The 13535-nt window shown below is 39.8% G+C and overlaps 1 protein-coding gene across 2 annotated transcripts; it reads right to left on the reverse strand.

The window, feature by feature from the left end:
* Positions 1–2910: 2910 nt before the first annotated feature.
* RB195_009008 (uncharacterized protein) lies at positions 2911–9594 on the reverse strand (the record flags this gene model as incomplete). 2 transcript variants are annotated; one of them, XM_013437098.2, is made up of 10 exons in its annotated part: positions 2911–3105; positions 3506–3622; positions 6391–6483; positions 6754–6942; positions 7003–7186; positions 7437–7585; positions 8180–8287; positions 8356–8461; positions 9203–9314; positions 9438–9594. In XM_013437098.2, the coding sequence occupies 10 exons, from the start codon at positions 9592–9594 to the stop codon at positions 2911–2913; spliced, it is 1410 nt and encodes a 469-aa protein (XP_013292552.2). The 2 variants fall into 2 exon arrangements, with proteins under 2 accessions (XP_013292552.2, XP_064046944.1); XM_064195799.1 differs by having other exon boundaries at positions 9438–9483.
* Between the last annotated feature and the right edge of the window lie 3941 nt (positions 9595–13535).

A 13535-nucleotide genomic window follows, 5' to 3' on the forward strand; every position in this document is an offset into this window, starting at 1 on the left:
AGGTATGAATTATTCTCTGACGCATCCCATAGATTGGGATAATGACTAGATTTTTTTCAGGATGACGAATGATCAATTTTTGCTACTACTTTTAATTGGATTCCACATATGGTGTATTTGCTACTCATCTACAATTGTGAAATTCTGTTCGGCTTGATATTTTGATATTTTTTTATTTTGATTGATATTTTGATATTTTGATATTTATACCGATATTTTTCTGATCAAGAATTCACGTCAATTTTACTGTACTTCTACTGTTGATAGTATTACAGTGTAGTACAGGCGATGCTTAAGAAACATATGAGAAAGTAATGTGTGCTTTGATTGCACCCCTTTAGAGGTACAAGTCATATAGTCGTATTCCTTGAAATATGTCCTTGTGAACCGTTTTAATCATCATTCAACGTAAGAAAGATTAAATCTAATAAGAATGGTTCAACGTGAGAAATTTTGCTCAATTTTTCTCCTTCTCATAATCATTTCTTATACTTTAGAATTCTACGATTAATTGTGAATACGAATTGTGAAGATAAGTGCTTATTTCGACTGGAATTCCATAGATTTCAATCATTGTCACAATCACACACTATTATATATGTGCATATCAAATAGTAAAACAAGATAATTGTTCCTAAAACATTTAAATGCAATTGCAATCATTATTTCATAATTACAGTTCGATGAAAAAAATCGAGACAAGCTCCTATCTAAACTAGAGAAATCTATTTCAAAAATTCCAGTCTGCCAATGCTGCTTTTATGCAGCTGCATCTTAAGACGGCCGAAAAAATCTAAACCCCTTCCTTTAACCGCTTAAAGGCAGCATACCACGAATCTGGGGTGGTACCGATTTCAGGTGGATTATCCGTATACGATGTAATAGATTATGGAGAGGGGTGTGATTCCGTCCATTTCTTTCTAATTACCGTAAAAAAACGACCCGGAAGATGCGGCTCATGCAAAAGGCTGGCGCGCTCCAATCGAACTCCTTGTGGAAAGTAGCGCGCCAGAACGCCCAAAGCCGTATCTCCTGGGCCGTTTTTTACGGCAGTTAGGAGGAAATGGATGGGATCATCCCTCTTTCGATGGTCTACGATCCCGTATACGAGTACTCCACCAGAAATCCGTAGCACTCCAGATTCGTGGGGTGATGCCTTTAAGTCGAGTTTAAAAAAAAAAAAACGCTGCCGATAACTTCTATAGTCGTGTCAAAACGACCTGAATCGCGATGCAGGAGTATAAATAGCGGTAGAGCCAGCGGTTGGGATCGAAGTGAGACCACCACTAACTTTATTCGGACTGCAGCGATGATTAGTGCTATTCGAGGATCCCTTCAATCCCAGTTACGCAACGCTGCACCGCGCCGCTCAGAGCGCAGCCGTTCACCGAGCTCCAGGTCATTTCCTCCTCTGAAGATGAAGACTATGGATAGAATAATAACCCGTGGATCACGGAAATCGTCACAATTAAAACTGCACCACTACACGTATAGCATCATGCCAAAGAACGTGAAGAACGAGAAAGCTGAAATCTTTGACCGGTTCTAATTAATCGTTTTAGAAATGAAGACCCCTTAAATCTCGCAGTGTGTGTAGGTCTTTGAGCAAATGTTAGCCCTAACGCAACAGTTGAGTTATCCTTAAGTAACTAAAAGGATTTTCTGTTTACTGATGAACAATGAAATTCACAGCTGTTCCCGTTTGGAATTTCATTTTGTTCTCCACGTCAACTTCCGCCATCGAAGTTATCTAGTTATAAATTCTCAGGATCATCTTCAAGTAATAAATTCTTTTTCTTTTGACAATTTAATATACGTTCTCAGTTTAAGTTCTCACTTTTACTTTCACTTTCAATAGTTTCACTTTTCACTTCCTTTAGATTCATCTCCTGTATGTTGTGGGAAAATTTCATTATGGAAACCTCTTGTTGTTCCTTGTGAATCATTGAGTTTCTTCAGGATTCATTGTTTCCTGATTTTCCTTAATGTTCTTCAAAACTCGACAATTTTTGTGAGTAATGTATTCTTATATCTCTTGGGCACATAGAGATGTAGCAATGTTTATCATGTGACCGTTATTGATTCTGTAGATTAGGCAGACGGTAAACTTATCCGTTGTAATCCATCGCTTCCTTTCTCCCACTACTGCTCGGAATTGTGCTGCAAGTGTCTCGGAACGTTGTCAGATGTTCCCTTCCCATTTACTTGAAAATATTTGGAAAAGTGAAAACAACTCAACTACTGTTGAACATCTTATTCTTTCTCCGTACAGTGAAAAAATTAATGATTTGGAGTACTTAACTTAGTTGACCAAACCAAAAAAAGACCAAAAAAACCATCTGCAAGATGGTATTGTCGTGTGTCTTGATTGCTTGCATATTAGATGTTAAGTAATCTTTGAACACTGTCCGAACGCTTCGAACTGGAGCGATAGAACAGAATCCTTCAAATCGTTATTGTTACATAGTCCGCAAGACTCGAAGTCTCGTTTTAACTGCTTGCCGAGCTCGGCAATGTCCACGAATTCAGCCTGATGAAATATGACAGAAAGACGACCCGAATAAATAGAATGCCAAGATTTTATTTAACTTGAATGCAACTTTCCGATTTTCTTCCTGCGCTTTATAGCGATAGCTGCACATCTGCATACGAAAATCAGTATGAAACCTTTTCTGTGTGGTATAAACTTCATATGAACCGAGGAAACAATGTCCAAGAACTTTCCTAACTTGAAAGACACTTTTATTTGATTTTTTCTTTTATTTTCTCAAAATCAACATGGTGAAGATCAGTTTTACTCTTGTGCTTTTTGAAACCTATTGATAAGGAATTGATTTCTGAAGCAACAAGGATGGTACATGTTTGGTCTCACGCGATGGAGACTTTCCATGTTGCATCCCTTGATCTGCTTCAAATTTTGGGCATTAATGTTGGCAGCGAAGATGATTTGTCAGCTTTAGCTGTTGATTTGAAGCCTTGTTCCATATTAAGTTTATAGCTCGGCGTCGACTTAGTCCACGGTGCTGGTTCACTACTGGCTAAGAACAGAAATGGTATGTTGACGAGAACGACGAAGACACTGATGCCAAGAAATAGACGTGACCACTGTAAAATTCGAGTTATTTTCATAACAAGATTGTTCAACTGAGACGCAAAATTAAACCAGGTTAAGATATGAAGTGATTGTTTTACGCAAAGAGAATAAAGAGAACTATAAGGAATATGTAATCAGCATGACTGCCTGCGCAAACCATCAGCGAGATTAGATTTTGCGGGACATTGGGCAAAATCCGTCATAAAATAATCCACTGATGATGTAGGACTTCTTTGTTTCAAAAGAAGAGAGTTGTGAGAAGAAGCAGGAAAAGAATGGTCTCGCTTATCGTTTCCGTGTATTTTCTATACGTATTTCTTTTTTAAGAGACACTTGCGGAACGTTAGACGAGTTGCCAGTACGCTTTTCTATTAAAGCTATGGTAAGGGAACTACAGTTTCCAAAGCATACCTCATCCACAGTGTTATGAGGACATAAAATTGCAACAATCCCTGGTAGTATGAAGGAAATAAAGCATCCTGTAATTGTGATGCACACCATAACAAAGTGCACATGTTGTCTGGCGACCTAAAAAAGTTGTGCGAATTTTTTAGTGGAAGTTGGATTCTTCTTAATTTTGAACTATACTTGTTTATTTTGTGTTAACTATTTTCATTTCCTTGGAACGTTTTCTTAAAAATTCTCTTGTAAAATGTTGGGCACCAAATTAGATTCTCTTCTTATATCCTGAGAACTTCTTAACAATATTGTCATTGGGAATACCGGAGAAAAATTTAGTTGTAGTTGTGTGAATACCACAGATCTACAATACAAATGAAAAAGAAAGTCTAATAGTAAGTTATCACAAGCACAGAACCAAAATGAAGATTGGTTCCTCAGAGGTATTCCATTTTTTGGAGCAATTATACTTCTGGAGCAATGTTGATATGTTCGAAGTCTCCGGTTCATCTAGTTATATACTACTTTGAAGTGCGAATTGACCATTCAAGACGTAGTATGAGCTCCTTGATAAAAGTGCTTCTCAGAGACATACTAAAAACTAAAAGCGAAAGTTCAAAACCAAATTTTTTATACAAGATCAGTGCATTTGATAGCCCAGTAAGGCAAAATATCACCCTCTTAATTTTGTCGCCGCTTTTTTGTATGATGATCCGAATATGTGTCGTGCCCGGCACGACTTTCTCAGCCAGCCGGCACTCTTTTCCAGGCAGCGCCCTGGAAACATTGCCATCGGCAATGTATTACGGCAGCGTTTCCGCGCCAGTCGCAGTATATAAGAGCTAGCTTCGAGTACTCGGGGTCCAGTCTCCTTTTCGCTTCCATTGTGATGTCTTTCTTTTATGTCTTCGTATTTGATCGACTACCACGTTCAACTACCTTTATCCACATTCCACCATCTGCAAACATCATCCACCATCCACAACCACCTGTAACCGCTATTCATGGCTAGCTGCGGGCCCCGAACCGCGCCCACTTAATAGCCGAGAACCGCAACCACTGAGCCACTTGACAGGCCCGCATTGATCCACCTTTCAATGTCGTGTACTTTATCATTGCCATGTATTTTCGACATTAGGATAAATTCGCATATAAAACCAATTGTACCGCAGCGCATCCATAGCCCACAAGCATAGGGGTGGAATCAGGGGGCAGCTCGGAAGCCCCTGAAGGGGAGTCGGAGGATGACACCCTGGGTGCGAGCCCGCAGTTTTCGGAGGGGCTGAGCTGCCATGTAGTGGCTATCCCAGCGTGAGCTCCTCCGGATACGGGCAGTCGGCCTCGAGTCCTACCCACCGACCCCTGCCGCTCATTCTTAGAGCGGACCCCTTGAGACGGACGCCTAGATCACGCCATTTAGTGAGCAAATTGTTCTCCCGAATAGATTTCCTCATTCCTTTTTCCGGAGAAGCATGTTCTAGATCTAAACAAGCGGGCGTTCAGCCTCTCCATCAATCGTTACTTGTTTGTTTTTTTCCTATTTCTTCTCACGTGCTCTTTTGAGTTATCGCAAGAAGGTATCTGAATTAATGCGAATATCGTTGTATTTTACTGCTTGGAACAATATGACTGCGCACGAGTTTGTTCAATTTCTTAATTTGGCTGAATAAAGCGGCACCATTCAATTCTCACAACCTTATCGTCTCTAAATTTCCAAATCTGAAGTAACTAAACAAGCAGATGCGGAAACGGAGAGGTTAACGAGTATGAATATGATCACAACCAGTTCCTGTTGGTTGTTTAGAAACGTGGATAATCTGTAAAGCGGTTTGCCATTGTTAACAGGTAAGATTTCTGCAGCCTATTTCATTGTAAAGATTCTCTTGTCTTTTTTTTCTCAACTATCAACATGGAATGTTCTGATATGACTAAGTAAGGTGAACGTCATCATCATAATTATAAAGATAAAGGTTCTACGTCAGATCACGTTAGTAGCTAGTTTATACTAAAGCGGCTGCTTACATGTATGAATCTGATTTTTGAAGAAATTATCTGACGAGTATGATGAAGGTAGGTTAGAGAGGGCATATTGAGAAGTACATTTGGGTGAAACGCTACGCGAGCGACCTCATCTCCTTTTTCCTTCTTTACGGGGCTGGACATAGTGGGATACGCCTCACTGCTTTCTGACGCCAACAAGCTCATCTGACATCGGGGAACGCCCCCTACGACAGCAGTCTACCTTCCAATGCCGGCGCGTCTACCTGACGCCGTGAAAGTTACTCAAGTGCTTTCAGGTGCTTCATTTCTAACTGGCAAAGCAAACCTGTTCCGCCCAATTTCACAACTTCCTGGTGCGGTCACTTTTAGTCTACGCAGTTTTTCCACAACAACATAAAAACTTGAGAAAAGGAAAGTTTGCAATTCTTAACAAAGTACACAACACTTGACTCGTCGGCTAGCCCTACAAGTCACTGTATAGACCAGTTCACACGTTCGTAAACCACAAACGATTCTGAATTGAAGTGAACGTGGTGGCGCACCCCAAGCAGATTGATTAACACCAGATCCTTTAAAAATCCTTTGTCCTTTAAAATGTCTTCTATTAGGTTTGCTACGTTTTGTTTTACACAAGCATACCGTTAAAAGAAGAGTTGTTGAAGAAATAAACTAAAGCGTGACTGAACCAAAGACAGCATAACAACCTGTGTAACGGCGTAATATTTGTACGGGCATTGTATTGTAACTCCTGATTGTTAATGTAAAGGTTTAATAATTACGAACTAGTTAGGGATATGGCCACTATTCTCAGATGTTGAACCCTCCAAAAAAGTTTCAGCACAAAAACGTGCACTACTATAAAGCGGAGCAATCAGTTGAATCGCAGAACAACTCACCACTTGAGCACATTTGATAGAGCCAACGGCGTTTAAACCGCTGAAAGCGACTGCACCACTGTACGCAGCTTGAGCCATCAACTTACTTTCTGTCTGCAAAATTGTATACAAGCATTGTGAACAACTGAAATATTGGAACAAAAACACCAAGTTCAACATGATGATTGTTTTCAGAGTAAGTGTACCCAAGTACTTTTGAAGTTGCCTTGATTTGTGAAATAATCCAACTTATAAAACGAGTTAACTTTGGTATTAAGGAGACTGAGATGTGATTGAACGTTGAACGAGTGTCCCAAATTAAAAATCTTCCAGTGAGAAGTAAAAGAAAGAAGAAAGTCTTGTCAAAGATGAACACCAACTGACCTGAGACAAAACGCAGAAGCAGACTGCCATGGCGCCCTGCGAGATTGATGCAAACATAATCATTCGATATTTTTCAGGTATAAATGTTGAAATGTCAAATAATGGACCAGCTATGACCTTCATCAGTACGCATAAGACGTATGGAAATGCTGTGGCGTAACCTGTCTCAGTGATGTCAAAACCGAGCGCCTAAATCTTCACAAGTAACTTCCTAACGATTAATTGCATGCGTTAAGATACTCCACATACCATATTCATATAAGTAGGGCCAAATTGCAGGAAAACGAAGAAAGCGGTGTTTCCACTGAATGCTGTCAGGAGCACGGCTTGCATACACCGATCGGTGCACATCTTTTTGTAAGGAACTTTCTCCTTTTTAGTTTGTTCTTCTTTACCAAAAGTGATTGCGGATAACTCTTTTGGGCTTACCATCCTGAACAGGATGTTTAGTGTCCTTCTTCTTTACTACTAAGAATGGCTAGGAAAAGCGCGTAGGCATTCTAACGTATTAATAAACATTCTAGACAGGAGTTGAAAGTAACCGACCGTCACATTTTCAACATGTCAAACGAACCCAGATTATGCACAGATTACCTTGATAAAGAGGATAAACACTGCCCACAAGTTTCAATAGTTTCTGGATATTTTTGCTAGATGCTAACACCGGAAGAACGTATGCTGACCTGTGGTTTTTTGGGTTATCTTCATAGAATAGAAAAAATGTTGTCGAAAAGAGCACTCCAGCTGCACCAAGAGTATAATAGAGGTATCTCCAACCAAGTGCAGATTCGCAGAATGCGCTGGCAAGCGGCATAGATATAACAGAAGAAAGCTAAAAGTCATCTATCTTGCTTCGGTTTAGAAGAGGGAATTTTACCAGAAGGATAGGAATCAGGGGAACGCGGATTTCTAGAGTTTAGGGGTTTTTACTCTACACACTTGGTCAGTTGAAGAGGAAAGATACAGATAGGAAAAGCCTCGCACAAACGTCCGAAGATAAACGCCAAGGAAGAACATCTAGGAGTTATAATCTCCCATCCTTCTCTAACTTTAGCTAAGAGGTTAGTGACCTTAAAAGAACGAACGCTATTAAGCAAAGTGGAGAAGTAATCCGGTCCAGAATGTTTCCTAGACCTTAATCTGCTGACGCTGTGCCTTAAATTTTTTTTTTCCTTCAAGTAGAAACAAAATGTTACTAAGTGAAAGCTGACCAAATGGAAAACTATCTCGCACTGAGAATGTGGGGCAGACTTTTGAACCTTAGCGGGTGACCACCTCAGAATTCTGCACGATTTTCAACTCTTCTCAGACCGATACAAGTCTTAGTGGTGGTATTAGCAGTTGTATAAGTAATAGGAGAACGAATTTTAATCATTTAAAACTTGATTTCTATAATCAGGAAGTGAGTAAAGGCTGAAAGAATCACCTGTGGGCTGCATGACAAAATGGCGATATATGTCCCAGATTCGCGAAGCACAGACCAGTGGGACGTTATTGATCCTACAGTAACGAAAGCCACCGCCATAGCGAAACCCTAGGAAAGTCATTTATTACAGTCAAGAAACTGCTATTAAGGTTAGGACAGTCCAATTTAATACGTACCTGCAGTACTCTGGCAAGTGCAACAAAAAAGTGACCAAGTTCAACTGCTAACGGAATGGAAAGAGTTGCAAATGCAGCAACAAGACCATAGAAGGTGTACGTGTATCTGATGCAATTTGTTGAAAATTATGAAAACTCTTTGAAGGCTGCATTTGCGGGAGTTTTCGAATTTGGAGTCTTTCCACCAGTATGTAGGAGCCCGAAAACGGTTTTATAAACGTAAACGTAAGGTCAACACCCGCGACCAACGAAACCAGGAATTTGAGGTATCAGAAGCACACAGAACAAATAATCCGCACGCCGCTTACGAAAATATGGAAGTGACTTCCGCACCAATGCAAAATGCGAAAAATTCCGGCGAACTCTGTTCAGTGGCTGAAGTGCTAACAGGTTGCAATCGGATGGATTACACATTATGCGGTAGGACTATGGATCCTAAATGCTCCTGATCTGTTAAAAAGACCCCAATCTCGAAAATTTCTGCAAACTCAGCCTTTAAGTGATTTTTTCTGTAATTTCAAATCTACTTTCGATTCCACTGCTTGGCCACACACATGGCCGACATTGCACAGGAACTATGTCTGAACAAAGCGCCCTTCTGTGAACGATTCCGAGAAAACAATGAATTTCAACCACACAGCGAAAAATAACATCGGAAATTGATCTTTTTCGTGATTATTACAAAAAAAGTAAAGAAGGGGAGATTCCGGCGCATTTATTGTGGACGCAACAGAAACTGGAGGTTTTGAATTGCAGTTTCCGATGAACCAGGCTCTCCTTTTGCAATGAAGATATTCCGCATCTTTTCATTCTTTTAGCATTAAGGAGTTCCCTAAAAAAATGTGACCTTAGTCCAATTTTTTGCATAACAGGAACGATAGGAATAGTTCCGATGAGTTGTCCCACTGCAACAACCGAGAAAAGGACATTTTTCCTCTTTGGATCGTTCAACCAGTGACCTGAAACGTGACTTTACTTTTAGCGACATAATTGGCTGATACGAAGGGAAATGAATTACAAAGTTACAGTTAGTTAGTTGAGTTACAAGACATAGAGTGCAAATAACATAGGGTTACACTTACTGTTTTCTGTGCCATTTGTTGTTTGAGATGTTACTACATCCTGCATACAAATTACCGTAAAGCTGAGGGCTTGTTGACTACTGTAGATAGACGTGCTTAGAAGAATTGAGAATACGAGGATAATATATCTAATAAAAGTCATCTTCTCGCTCGTCATCGGCACCTAGGATTTAAATAATAGGGAATAAACGAATAGGAATGAATAATAAAAACTAAAAGCAGGAAAAGACGGTCTTTATTTTGTTACACCTTCGACAATGACAATGTTACAACTTTAAAAGCAGAACGGGATTGAAACAAAAGTATTCATTTCTATGAAGAAAGTCTCGAACCTCGATATTAAGTTAGTAGCACAGATTAACAATGTTGATCAAACAAAAACTTTCCATTTGAATTTTTTGAATCGAAGATTCCAGTGCTTTAGGACTATTCGAAGAGGATAACGACAGAAATTATTATGTAAAAAATAACAAATCAAAGAACAATCATTGCATTTTTGATGCAGGAGCGAAAATAACCGCAGCAAAACGAACTTTACTGCGAGTAAGAGTGTGTGAACATTTTGCACAACACCATTTCACGACTCCCGCATTGTTTAAGCGATAATACTGAGCATTTGGAATATTTGGAGACATAATCGTATTAAAAGGTGAGAGAATATGCCATTGTCGTTCGAACTAATACCTCATTATGCGGAAAATGAACTGGTACTCCTCTGCATCAAGTCTCTAGCAATAATTCACGTTCAAAGATCTATCAAAGGACCACAGCGAGAAAAACAACAGATTATTCTTTTTTACGAGCTCGCATACATCGGAAACATCATGTTTTATTGCAACTGTTGATCGTCCACAGCTCATAGCTCAAGTTCTAACTGTTACTTCAGGTAAAAATGAACACTCACTGAAAATAAAAAATGAACACGCACACCTGACTTTATTATTAGATCATTAACAATGTGTGATAGTAAATACGTCTTAAACGTGAGCCAAAATTATTTTTTTTTAACATCTTCGAATCTTTGTATTGGATACGCATACCACATCATTCACTGTACTTTTTCCTTTTCTTTTTCACATTGCCGCTCGAAACAGTGTTGGACCAATGTCAAATGCTTTCGCATTGACTGGAAAGTAGTTGAAAAGTAGATTTCAGGCAACTTTACTGTGGTGGGAAACTTGTTCTGCTTCTCTATGCAAGAAATGCATGTACTTTTGATCGAAACAGGAACCGCAGATCAAACATCTATACTGGTGGCTCCGATTGACTGTTTCTAAATTTACCGTAGCGCAAGGTTTCTAATATTCGACTCGAAGTATTCCAATCGCCACTTCAAATACACATTCAGACTTTGCTTTGAAGGAGTGACCGAACTAAAGCCCTAGATAATAATCGTGTTAAAGTCAGATCCAAGTCCATTTGAGCATATTTGCTTTATGTACTATAGTCGACACCAGCTCTTTAGATGTTCGGGAGTCAAGGACAGGTATCCTTTTTCTTCAAAGTAGTGAACTAATAGCTGTACCCTTAGTCACCTATTGATATTTGTTCTTGTCTCACTGCGTTTGTTTGCCATTGAAAAACACTTATTTATTCTACATCCTGACAGGATTCGGTCCTTTATAGAATCTTCGTCGAGACAGAACACAATTCCATTTTATTTCTAGACGAAATTTCAAAATGTGCTCACATGTTACTGTCATGTTACTAGTTAGCCACGGTAAAGAATAAAGCTTCTGGCGTTAATCAATTAGCTTCGGATGCGCCAAAGCCTCCACTCCAATGCAGAATCGTTTTTGCTCTACGAACGCGTGTCTGACCTATACATCAATTGCGAGGGTTAGCCAGTGTATGTAGTCAGTGTCGCTATTCTCTCAGACAGGTTTTCATCAACTCCAGAGGGAGAGTTGGCTATCGAGGGTTTTGAACCATCAATCAGTCGTGCAGTCACAGCTGAAAGGCCTCTAACCGACTGTGCTAAATCCGCCCGTCAGACTTTTAGCCACTGTGCAGAAGAAATTCCTCTCTGCTCTAAAAATGAAACATTATGATCACCTGACTCCAGTAATTCTCCGAATCTAATTCTTTCATTCGTCCCTACCCGACTAACGGTTTCTCCTTTCACGAGACAGAGATATCATCATGTTTTTATTAGATGGACTTTGTCACGATGCTCTTATTCGCTCCTCAAGCCGCTCGCTTCTCTCTGCCCAGCTTGAGAGGACGGCGAAGGGGCTTCCGAATTTCCCGAGAATTGTCCGCGACACATTACGTATTCGGTGGATTGACGCAAACATGCATCGATGAATCGGACACTTACATATTAAACAATATCAAGTATTATTAAGTATTAAGTAGTACAATAGGAGAGAAAGGACGAATTTTGTCTAGATATTATCCCTTGGAAGTCTAAAAATCCATTCAAATGAACTTCTTTTCACCATGACGTCAGAGACACAGAAGGTCTCCTTAAGCACCTATTTTCTATTCACACTACCAACTTTTTATCACTTTTTTCCGTTCTTATTTACTCACCTGTTCCAAGATTGACAGGAATGTTTCTTGTTTTCAATGGCAGTTTTCATACATGCAATATCAAGCCATCAGGTAAATTTTCTGGTCATATTTCACGTGACGATTTCTCGTGCTTTTGATACGGTTATAAATTCAAGTTATATCGTAATCGTATCTTACCTGAAGATTTCCATCAGAAAATTCTTTTGCACGTGTCTGATTCCCGCAAGAAATTCGGTAGCTCGTGAACTACATCATAGTCTATCTTAAAAAGTCCCACAATTATTTATAGATACAGAGACCCTTCCTTAAACTCCAATAACACAGCTTGATCGGCGGTAGGTAGATGAAGTCGGTTATTTAAGCAGCAACGACGGTGCATCTCCTTAGGATACACTAAATCGGTAATTCCTCAGGCCACGTATGGTAGAAGCATGCTGGAAAATCTGACAGAACTTCTTTACCGGCTGTTCCCACCTTGAAGGTTAAGTTGTTCTTCATGTTCATTTCCCGACCTGAATAGAAATAGCCGATACAGTCGGGTACGTTCGTTATGCTGAGCTTAAATAAGGCATTCGAGGCCTATCCGTTCCTCATGAACATCGTCGTTCGCAGATTCGGCAGGAGACCGATTTTTTCATATGTTTTGTCTATTTCGGCCAGCAATTTTTCCGCTTGGGTGATGCTAGATGTTATCACAACGATGTTAACAATAACGATAGCAGCAATTTGCAGATGATTTAGCTGCCGATCGTCCACTACCACTCCCATGTCATCCCATTCCAACTTTCGCGTTGCGTTTTGGAGAATAGTCGTGAACTTTTGGGTGAGACCGTATTACCCTGTGGAAACCTTTTCTTCACGTCGATGATTTAGTTCTTGTATAATAGCGAAATCCTGGTATTGAAGTTACTATGCACTTTTCGAAGAACCTTTATGTACCGAGTAGAGGCATTTTTCGAAGAACCTTTGTGTACCGAGTAGAGGCACTTTTGTTGCTAAAGGCTTCCGTTTCAACTGAGTTGAAGGTCTCGTTTAGGACGGTGAAAGTAAGACATAGCGGTAACCTGTACTCTCGCGATTCTTCTATGGGTTTTTATACAAAACACAGGAAACATTCCGAATTGAACATAATTAATGCTTCTTTAGTTGACCAAATTGGCAGGATGCTGTTATATCTTGAGTTGGTTGGTCGCATCTCTGCAAGATGTGCCGTATTTGAACACAGTTTTGCCGCACCATCGCGATCTACACCGATCGGACGATATCAGTCCGTTCACTCACTATTTCATATCCTGCTAAGCTTCACGTAGAGATCGACAGTATTTATGAATTCAGAGTGGCGAAACCTGGGATAAAACCGAGCCGAACTATTGGTTAATAGAATGTCAACGTTTCAACTTAATTTCAATGTACTTGGTCGATCTTTTTTGATAGTGGTAGTAATGCCCTTCCAGCGAACGTCCACGCAAGACTTTTTATGTGTAGTATAGACTTGATAACAACAGAGAAGAGGAAGAAGAGTGGTCCACAAGAATACAAGAACATATCCAAAACGAGAAACATTGTTTATTCGACTTTCTT

Source organism: Necator americanus, chromosome III (assembly GCF_031761385.1).
Source record: "Necator americanus strain Aroian chromosome III, whole genome shotgun sequence".
Lineage (NCBI taxonomy): Eukaryota > Metazoa > Nematoda > Chromadorea > Rhabditida > Ancylostomatidae > Necator > Necator americanus.